This window comes from Bos indicus, chromosome 28 (genome assembly GCF_029378745.1).
Source record: "Bos indicus isolate NIAB-ARS_2022 breed Sahiwal x Tharparkar chromosome 28, NIAB-ARS_B.indTharparkar_mat_pri_1.0, whole genome shotgun sequence".
NCBI classification, from domain to species: domain Eukaryota; kingdom Metazoa; phylum Chordata; class Mammalia; order Artiodactyla; family Bovidae; genus Bos; species Bos indicus.
Window position 1 is genome coordinate 25920613 of NC_091787.1, and position 10694 is coordinate 25931306.

Below are 10694 nucleotides of genomic sequence, written 5' to 3' on the forward strand. Positions count from 1 at the left end.
AAATTCAGGCAGCTGTTGTCAGAGCCGTGCCCTGGACTACAGTGCACGCCAGGCGAAGAGTGGGAGAGAGTCCAGGCCAGGGGGTTTAGCAGGGTGGCCGGCTGGCAGCCATAGCTGGGGGCCAGGGCAGGGCCTGCACTTTGAACGTTGCTGGTGGACTCTGGGCTTGACGTCCTGGCGATCATCAGCAATGAGGTGCTTGGAAGCGGTCTGGTGATGTAAATGCCAGCCTCCGCCTCTCCCCAGTGGGATCCTCTCAGCTCTGTTGCCTCCTTGGCCACTTGGGAGGCTGCCCTGTGCCATTACTGCTAATAAATGAGAGGCTTGGTCAATCCTGTGTTTGACTAATGTGTCCAAAAGCTGCCTGGTTTCTGGATTGGAATGAGGCGGGGAGTTTTGCAATTACTCATGCCTTGAAGAGTCATGGAAAATTTCTCTTCTGATGTCTCCACATTCTGTGCCCACTGCTGGATTCTGCAAACTGGGCAGCTGCTGGTGGGGGTGGGGGCCTCACCCATGACTCAGGGAGGCAGTGCCAAGTGCATGAGCCCTAAAAAGGCTGGGCCAGGAGGGAAGGTTTGTTTGGAAGTTGGAGCTGCCATTTTAGGGTAGCTCTTTGTGCAGGGGGAGTGCTGAGGAGGAGCCCAGGGTTTTCAGAGAAGCCTGTGGAGGGGGTGGGGATGACTCTGAACTTCGTCATCCAAGGCAGTGGCACCTGAATGTCCAAGCTGAGATGTGAAAGCCCAACATGCATTCGTTCATTCATTCATTCATTCAACAGGTATTTACTGAGGACCAGCCAGATGCAGTTGTGTGTTCTAAGGATACAGGAAACACACAGAGAACTCTGCCCACATGGAGCTGACATTCTTTCCAGTGGAGAAAACTAATAAGCAAAATAAATAAGTAAAAGAGATAATATTCTAAGAGATGATAAATTCTAAGGAGAAAAATAAAACAAGGGCATGGAGGATTGCATTTTAGATACTGAGAAGGTTGGTTCTCAGTAAAACCCTGAAAGAAGTGAGGGAGTAAGCCATGCTCTCTGGGGATGGGAATTCCTGGCAGAGAGAAGGGCAAGTGAAAAGGCCCTGAGGTGGGACCTGCCCTTGTGAATTTAAGAAACAGCACAGATATCAGCTCCAGTGTGGCTGGAGCAGAGTGAGCTTGGGGGAGGATAGTTGTAGATGAAGTCAGAGGTCATGGGTCATGACCCTGAAGGTCACAATCAGGACTTTGGTTCCCTTGAGTGTCAATAAGTCAAGTGACAGGGCTTTAGTGGACGAGTAGCAGATCTTCCTTAGGCTTTACCAGCACCACCCCGTCTGCTGCGGTGGCAGAGATGACCTGGGCAGTCCGGTTAGGGGCTCGTGCAGTGATCCCAGTGTCTCAGCCAAGGCTGTCTGGAAAGTGGGCCCTGAGATGCTGGTTAGTGAGCAGGAAGCTTAGGAGGAGGTGTGCTCAGGATTGACACCTGTAAGGGAGGGGATAGCAGCTGGGCTGGCCAGAGGGAGAGGTTGAGCAATGATGCAGTCCCAGGGGGCGCCTCAGCCGAATCCATGGGGATGTCCGGGGATGATCCTGCAGAGTTGTCCCATATTGGGGTGAGATGGGCAGGCCTTCATACCTCCACATTCAGCAGGCATTACGTGAGTTTAGTGTTTCATCCAGGAAGGGACTTCCTGGCTTGTTTAGCAGAAAACAGAATCAATAGGATGTGTGTGTGTGTGTGTGTGTGTAAAGAGATTTATTATAAGAAATTGATTCACAGAATTATGAAGACAGGCAAGTCCCAAGATCTGCAGAGTGAGTTGGCAAGCAAGAGCCCCAGGAGAGCCAATGGTTTACTTTCCAGCGCGAGTCCACAGGCCTAAGAACCAGGAGAGCTGATGGTGTAGTTCCTGTTTGAGGCTGGCAGCCTCAAGGCCCACGAAGAGCTGATGTTTCAGTTCAGGTTTGAAATCAGACAGGAAGAATTCTTCCTTACTTGGGGGAAGGGTAGCCTTTTTGTTCTATTTAGGCCTTCGACTGATTGGATGAGCCCCACCCACATTAGGGAGAGCAATCTGCTTTACTCAGCCTACTGATTTTAATGTTAAAAATGCCCAGAGTAATGTTTGCCTAGATACCTACATCAGTTCCCCTCCACCTCTGGGGCCTAGAGAAGAGTTTTTTGGCTCCAGGTGTAAGGGAGGCCTCTGCCATAGCATGTCTGTTCCCCAAGGGCAGGAGCTGTGGTTCTGCCTCCAGGTCTGGAAGCAGCACAATGACGAGTAAAGTTACTCTTGTCACGGTCTTACGTATCATACAGTTTCCTTATTTATTATGTTCATCGCCTGTCTCCCTTCCTAGAATAAAAGTTCCATGAAGGCAAGGATCTTACTTTGTTCTTCTGTATTCCCAACTTCTAGAACAGAGAATGGTACATAATTGATGCTTTGTCTGTTCAGTAATGATTTAATGAGTGAACAAATTAGGCAGGAAGCACCTGCTCCCATCCTGCCCTCATACATCTACTACCCAGGCTGGAGCTTCTCCACTGGGGTCATGTTTATGGCCTGGAGGGGCCACTGATACTGACTGAAGTGAGGTGGATCCTGGGTGTTTTGGGGTCTGAGGGTTCCTGGGGGACAGTCTAGACTGAAGGAGGTTATTTTGTCCACACATCAAGCCTTGACATTTAGACTGATCTAGATGACATCTGCAGAGAAGGCAATGGCACCGGTCTCCAGTACTCTTGCCTGGAAAATCCCATGGACCGAGGAGCCTGGTGGGCTGCAGTCCATGGGGTTGCTACGAGTTGGACACGACTGAGTGACTTCACTTTCACTTTTCACTTTCATGCATTGGAGAAGGAAATGGCAACCCACTCCAGTGTTCTTGCCTGGAGAATCCCAGGGACGGGGGAGCCTGGTGGGCTGCCGTCTATGGGGTCGCACAGACTCGGACACGACTGAAGCGACTTAGCAGCAGCAGCAGCAGCAGATGACATGAGGTTCAACTCATGTTTTTAGAAAGAGTAGCAGCCCTCCTTGACTTCCAGGGTCTGGGATTGTGTTCAAGGTCAGTCCAGCCAGTGTGCCCTGCCCTTGGACAATCATTTTATGTATATATCTCACTTTATATTCAAAACAGCCCCATGGGGTACATTCAGAGATTATGATTGCTTTATTGAAGAGTTCAGGGAACCTGTCCATTCATTCATTCAACAAATCCTTATTGAGTGCCTCCGTGTGCCTGTCCCTTAGCACCACACCTAAGGTTGGTCACAGAGCTCCTAAGTGGCAGAGCAGGGCCTGGACTGGGCAATGTGATGCCAGAGCCCACACTGGCCACTCTGCCCTCCTACATCACTGCTGGCTCCTGTGGCACCCTGATCCCACAGTAGCTGTCACTTAGATGTGGATGGGTAGGACACTGAGCTCTCTCTCACCTTCTAGAAAGCAGCAGAGGAGACGCCACAAGGGCTCAGGCTGTAATGGGAAGTGCCCCTGCCAGCCCTGTGACCTAGGTTAGCTGGGAAGAGATTTGATGAGCCCAGGGCCAACCACAACTTCCACCGTGCCCAGATTAGTCAGCAGCTGGAAGCTCCTGAAGGCAGCTGTCTTCCCGGGCAGGAGGTTGAGCAGCCCTACTGGCGGGTAGCAGTCTGCAGGGTCCGGGAAGTGTGGTCAGAGGCCTGGCCTTGCCCTCAGGTAAACCCCAGCTGGCCAGGGGCCTGGCTGTGGTCTGGGATTTTCTTTCACAAGAGCCAACAGACAGGCAGCAGCCCAGTCCTGACTTCAGCACATGACCATCTCAGCAAAGTGAGGCTCTGGCGGCTGAAGCAGAAGAGCCTGGGCTGTGCCCTTTCCTCTGGGCTCCTAGCCTGTCACTGGTGGAGCAATGGGTCTCCCACCCAAGACCCACAGAACTGGTCTTCCCACCTTGTCTCCCTGGGCATTTCTTGGATCCAGAAGATTAAGATGCAGACTTGAACCAGGCAGCTGGGATGGGAATCTCAGCTCCATTCATACTGGCTAGTGCAACTCTCCATGCCTCAGTTTTTTCATCTGTAAAATGGGGGAGTTGGGGGGGGGTGCGGAATAAGTGTCTTCTGCAGTAATCACCATGTAAGTGTTAGCTAATACACATTTCTGTTTCAGACAGAAGTTGTCAACACCATGTGTGGCTACAAAACTATCGACAAGGAGGTAATGTCTTTGAAATTTCTTTTCCCCAGAAAGGCTGCTCTTCCTATTCCATCCCCAGGGTGATCGGAGGGGCTTCCAGGGGTGAGGCTCCTGGCTGTTGAGATCTCCCAACATTCCTGGCTATGAACAGGAGCCAGGGACTGCCCACGTTTTTTGCCCCTATCTAGACACAGAAGGACTTGGGGAGCCAAGAATTCCCCCCCACTCCAGGTTGGGAGAAGCTGGCTGCCAGAGTTGACTGAGCAACTAATGTGTGAGGCCACCATGCCCTTGTCAGTGCCCCCAGTGTGTCCCCATGCCCAGCTGCATTCACCAGCCCACCTCTGCCCTTGGAGCTGCCAGTTTGCAGATACACACTGGCTCCCTCAGCCTGGGACCCAGGAGTCCCTGGGGGAAGAGAGTCTTTGGCTGGTACCTCCTGGGTCAGCTTCCTGGGCATTTCTCCTGGACTTGGAGAGAAGATGGGGTTGTGTTGAGAAGGGAGGTAAAAATAATGATGACTTGAGATGGTCTCTGAGCACTGTTTCACAAACTGAGATCCCCAGACTAGCAGTAATAGCACCCCAAGGAGCTTGTTAGAAACGTGCACTCTTGGGATGGGGCCAGTGGGTGACTCTGACAAACATCTAAGATGCTGAACCACAGACTAGCAGTGGTTCTCCAAACACGGGACCCAACGGCTAGTTTTTATAATAAACACTTGGTAATGCCCTATTTGGGCTTCCCAGGTGGCACTAATGGTAAATAACTCGCCTGCCAATTCAGGAGATGTAAGAGATGCGAATTTGATCCCTGAGTCGGGAAGATCCCCTGGAGGAGGGCATGGCAACCCACTCCAGTATTCTTGCCTGGAGAATCCCATGGACAGAGGAGCCTGGCAAGCTATAGTCCATGGGATCGCAAAGAGTCAGGCACCACTGAAGTGACTTGGCATACACAATGCCCTATTGTTTTTTGTTATTCCAAAATGACACTCACAGATATTATAACCTACCTACCTATACACCTGATTTCAAAACAAGTGGCATAATGATTTGAGATAACTGAAAGTAGCTCAGTCACGTCCGACTCTTTGAGACCCCCACGCCCTATACAGCGCATAGAATTCTCCAGGCCAGAACACCGAAGTGGGTAGCCTTTCCTTCTCCAGGGGATCTTCCCAACCCAGGGATCGAACCCAGGTCTCCCGCATTGCAGGCAGATTCTTTACTGCCTGAGCCACAAGGGAAGCCCAAGAATACTGGAGTAGGTAGCCTATCCCTTCTCCAGTGAATCTTCCCAACCCAGGAATGGAACTGGGGTCTCCTGCATTGCAGGTGGATTCTTTACCAACTGAGCTATGAGGGAAGCCCCTGATTTGAGATAAAGGGAGAAATAACATAAAATGATTTATAACCATATACTGTATTTCAACATGTACATGCTTAGGTGCTAGATAGATACAGCAGAAGACAGCAAAGTTATCAGATGTTTGCACTGCCAGGGGCTTCTGTTGCCTAGGAGGGGTGTTGTGTGGGCAACTTGCATAGCATGGGCATATTTTTTGCCATGGACATGGTTTTTAAAATGGTGAACAATTCTTGGATAAAGTTCCAAACAAAATTGAATATAATTATCCCTTCAGATCGGATCAGTCGCTCAGTCGTGTCCAACTCTTTGCGACCCCATGAATCACAGCACCCCAGGCCTCCCTGTCCATCACCAACCCCCAGAGTTCACTCAGACTCATGTCCATCGAGTCAGTGATACCATCCAGTCATCTCATCCTCTGTCATCCCCTTCTCCTCCTGCCCCCAATCCCTCCCAGCATCAGAGTCTTTTCCAATGAGTCAACTCTTCACATGAGGTGGCCAAAGTACTGGAGTTTCAGCTTTAGCATCATTCCCTCCAAAGAAATCCCAGGGCTGATCTACTTCAGAATGGACTGGTTGGATCTCCTTGCAGTCCAAGGGACTCTCAAGAGTCTTCTCCAACACCACAGTTCAAAAGCATCAATTCTTTGGCACTCAGCCTTCTTCACAGTCCAACTCTCACATCCATACCTGACCACAGGAAAAACCATAGCCTTTGCTAGATGAACCTTTGTTGGCAAAGTAATGTCTCTGCTTTTGAATATGCTATCTAGGTTGGTCATAACTTTCCTTCCAAGGAGTAAGCGTCTTTTAATTTCATGGCTGCAGTCACCATCTGTAGTGATTTTGGAGCCCAGAAAAATAAAGTCTGGCACTGTTTCCACTGTTTCCCCATCTATTTCCCATGAAGTGGTGGGACCGGATGCCATGATCTTCGTTTTCTGAATGTTGAGCTTTAAGCCAACTTTTTCACTCTCCACTTTCACTTTCATCAAGAGGCTTTTGAGTTCCTCTTCACTTTCTGCCATAAGGGTGGTGTCATCTGCATATCTGAGGTTAATTATCCCTTAGTTTACCTATTTCTATTTCTGTAGAATTCAATGTATAGTAAAGCCAAGCAGAAAACACTGGTTTTTATGTCCCTGGAATTAGGCTTTGGGCTCAGATAATTATGGATGGGTTGTCACCCATCCAGATGCCCGGGGGACATCTATGAAGCAGACAGTCTGGGTGGCTGTCCCTCGAGAAGGATTGCCCTGAGCTCTGTAGTCCTTCAGCCCCCACCCCTATCTCTGTGACAAGCTTAAGTTCCACCACAATGTCAGCAGGCTCTCTAGGTAACAGTACTGCCTGTTGAAAGGCTTCCCCGGTAGCTCAGCTGGTAAAGAATTCGCCCGCAATGTGGGAGACCTGGGTTCGATCCCTGGGTTGGGAAGATCCCTTGGATAAGGGGACGACTACCCACTCCAGTATTGTGGCCTGGAGAATCCCAAGGACAGGAGCTTGGCAGTCCAGGGGGTCGCAAAGAGTCAGATACGACTGAGCGACTTTCACTTTCTGTTGAGACCCTGTGGTTTAGAGTCAGCTTCTCAGGTTGCATATGAGAAACCCAGAGAGGCTGAGGGACTCGCCTGGGCCTGGGATGAGTGGCAGAGTTGGGACTGGGGCCGCCAGGCGGGCGCTCAGCCAGGCTCCTCCCCGCAGCGCCTCAGCGTGCAGAACGTCATCTACGTGCGGGGCTGCACCAACGCCGTGCTCATGTGGTTCACGGACAACTACACCATCATGGCGGGCGTCCTGCTGGGCATCCTGCTCCCCCAGGTGGGTTGGTCCCCCCTCCACCAGGGAGGGGTGCGGGGGTGGGGTGGGCAGGCTGTGGGCCGCGATGGTGTGTGGCTTGGTGATTACAGAGTGCAGAGGAGGGACAAAACTAGGGTGAAGAGGGCTCGGGTACGCTGGGCTCGGACGGCATGGGCTGGGGGGCTGGAAAGAGAGGGCGAATGGCCCAGATAGTGACACCCACCGCGCCCCTTCTCCTCAGTTCCTGGGAGTGCTGCTGACATTCCTGTACATCACCCGGGTAGAGGACATCATCACGGAGCACTCTGTCACCGACGGGCTCCTGGGGCCCGGCACCAAGGCCGGCGTGGAGGCGGCAGGAACGGGGTGCTGCATGTGTTACCCCATTTAGGGCTGTGGCCTGAGCATCGGCTCCAGAAGGACCGTGACAGGACAGCTCTGCTGAGGCCGCGTCGGGAGGCAGATGGGGGGCTGGACAGGCCTGCGGCTCCTCTCTCCATACTCAGCACTGACCAAAGCCCCGGCTGTGTTTGCTCAGGGCTCCCGGACTACTGCGTGTCGGGAGGCAGAGCCACTCCCCAGCTGCGGGACTCTGTCTGCCCAGCCCGCTGGGCATGGGGAACCGGGCGCTGGGAAAGGGGAGCTCAGTGCTGGCTTCAGGCCCACTTCATTTCTGGTAGTGCCTTGGCCTCGGGGTTTGGGCCCTTGAAGGCAGTTTTGTACTGACTTGTAATCGGGGAGCGAGGAGACACACGTGCCCCGTGGTGAGGGAGGGGAGGGGTGCCGTCCCCGGCCCCTGTCCTTTGGCCTCACTCCTGAGGCCAGGGTGGGCATTCTTCTCAGCCTCCCAGGTGCCTTGAGCCCTCCCCAGGGCTGCTGCTTTGCTGACCTGTTTTTTTACATGATTTTTGTAACATTCATTTTGTACACTGTTAGGACTTTCTGACTAATCAAAGCTGGATGTTCCCCGCCCCCTTACATTCTTCCCTCTCCAAGCCAGTTCATTAATCAGACAATAAAGATGTGATTTTTTTTTTTTTTTCCTGGTGTTTCATTTGTGCTGTTTGGGTCAAGGGTGGGTGAAGAAAACCTCAGGTTGGGCTTGGAAGTCCCTCATTGGTGCAAAGATTGAAGGGGGGCCGTCCTGGAGCCAAGTTTTGGGACAGTGCAAGACACTGAGGCTGGGAGGAGGGAAGATCACCGAGGCTGCCTGCTCCCTGCCTGGAAACACCTCCCCCATCCTTTGGTGTTGCTGCTTCAGGAAATGGCTTTTCCCAGCTGTGCTTGTGGGCAGGGCATGGAGCCTCTCCTGCCTGTCATTCCTGCTAAGAATTCACTGTGGGACCTCAGGGAAAGAGGCAGTGATGACAACCTGTTTTACAGACTGGGAAACTGAGGCCAAGCCACTGTGGCATGAGTCTCTACTTCCAGGAAGTGGAACAGATTGAAACTAGGGAAGTCAGGAGTCCAGGAGGGAGCAGTGCCCACAAATCCGCCTGTGGCCATTGGGCTATAGAATTAAAATGATTCTCCGGCTGTAAACAGCCCATTGTTCCCAGGGCCTGGGGTGGGGCTGGACATTGCTCATCATTAGCAAAGGGTGGTGGGTGCTCGTCGCCCCCTGCTGGAGACGGCAGGACCTGCATGATCAGCCCTCCCAAGCCTTCCTGCCCCAAGACCTGGGTTCTAGATTTGCTCTGAGGTTCTTGGAAGCCAGAGCAATAGAAATAAACAGCATGAGCCCCAAACCTGAAAAAATCAGTTTAAGAATGTTAAGGGAACTGCCCATCACACCCAGCATTTACATAGTGGCCATATGTACAAGCCTGCATTGTCTGACATGTGGGAAAGGGCAGAAGAGGGCTATTTTTTAGAATAATAGCAAGCACATCAGTGAGCACACTGTCTCAGAAACTTGTCTAAACACAGATGTCAACTCCTTTCACCCTTAGCTGCTGTATGTGGTAATTCTTGTTATCTCCATTTTATTGATGGAGAAACTGAGGCATGTTGTGGTTAAGTATCTTGCCCAAGGCACACGCTGGCAAGTGTCAAAGCTATGACATAAGCCTGGGTGGAATCTCCCGTGCACTCAGCCCCTCTGTCCCACTGCCTCCATTGCCTCGTGTGGACACATGGTACTAAGCATGAGAAACCAGTGATAGTTGCTACTCCAGCTGTCTCCAGCGGGTGGTGATTGCAGCCACGGCTGGAGTCTCTGCCTGGTCCCCATTGGGACCAGTGCACCCAAGACCAGGTCAGACTCTGTGGCTGGCGGCCTCATGGCTGCTCTCTGAGGTTTCTCTCTGTGCTCAGAGCGGGTGGCAGCTGCCTCGGGGACAGCAAGATGGACAGCAAGATGGCAGCAACATTGAGGAGGCTGGGACAGCACAGAGTCTGCTTATCCAAAGTCACGTTGCCCTGGTACTTGTAAGCTTCTGGTTACCTTGACCTCCCTCTTTTCACCACTGTTCACCAACACCCCCAGCTCCCACTGTTGCTTCTGTGGATCAGGGATCACAGATTGGTACCCACAGGTGGCTGAGCTGCTGTGGACACTTAGCTCTTCTTTTTCTTCCAAACCTCAGCCACTCACGTCTCCAAAAAGCAAACAGAAGCCACAGAGAGGACTTTTTCAGTCCTGTGGTTGGGGTGCCCCTGATTTGCACCCTTTGTGCTTCCAAAGCAGTTACATAATCCTGACCTCTCATCACACAAGGATGGAAGAATGACCTTCAGAATGAGTCCTTTTCTCTCACCATGGCACACAGACACAATGACGATCTTAATGCAGCCTGCAATAGCCGTGAAATGGGGGGATTTGTAGGCTTTGATTTTGGACTTTTTTTGTTGTAATATATTTATAAGAAAAAACAGTAAAATGCATTAAGGAAGATTGGGTTTGTATAAAAACTGCAAATACAATATTCTCCAAACTTATTTTCAACCTAAAAAAACCACACATATTTCAAGTGACAAATATATCACTAATGAAACCATCACCACAATCAAGATAATGAACAAACCTATCAAGCTGAAAAATCTCCTCTTGCCTGTTGGCGATGCTTTCCTCCTCGCCACCCCCGTCCCATCTCCAGGCGACCTTGGATCAACTTTCTGTCTTTATACACTATTTTGTATTTTCTAAATTTTTATATAATGGATTCATACAGCATAGACTTTTCTTTTTGTCTGCATTTATTTTTGCTCAACATAATTATTTGGAGCTTTATCCATTTCATGGCATAAATCAGTAGTCCATTCCTTTATATTGCTGAGTAGTAGTCCGTTGTGTGGATATGCCACAGCTTATCCATTCGTCTATTGATAGACATTGGTGTTGTTTCCA

At 51.0% G+C, this 10694-nt stretch overlaps 1 protein-coding gene across 4 annotated transcripts in view; it reads left to right on the forward strand.

Moving 5' to 3' along the window:
- Positions 1 to 8384, forward strand: part of TSPAN15 (tetraspanin 15) — a 53751-nt gene extending 45367 nt beyond the window's left edge. For all 4 annotated transcript variants that reach the window (XM_070781826.1, XM_019954169.2, XM_070781828.1 and 1 more), the window contains 3 exons: positions 4146 to 4193; positions 7250 to 7366; positions 7587 to 8384. In XM_070781826.1, coding sequence (XP_070637927.1) covers positions 4146 to 4193; positions 7250 to 7366; positions 7587 to 7736 — 315 coding nt within the window. In that variant the 3' untranslated portion in view covers positions 7737 to 8384. The remainder of the gene's footprint in view (positions 1 to 4145; positions 4194 to 7249; positions 7367 to 7586) is intronic.
- The last annotated feature ends 2310 nt before the right edge of the window (positions 8385 to 10694 follow it).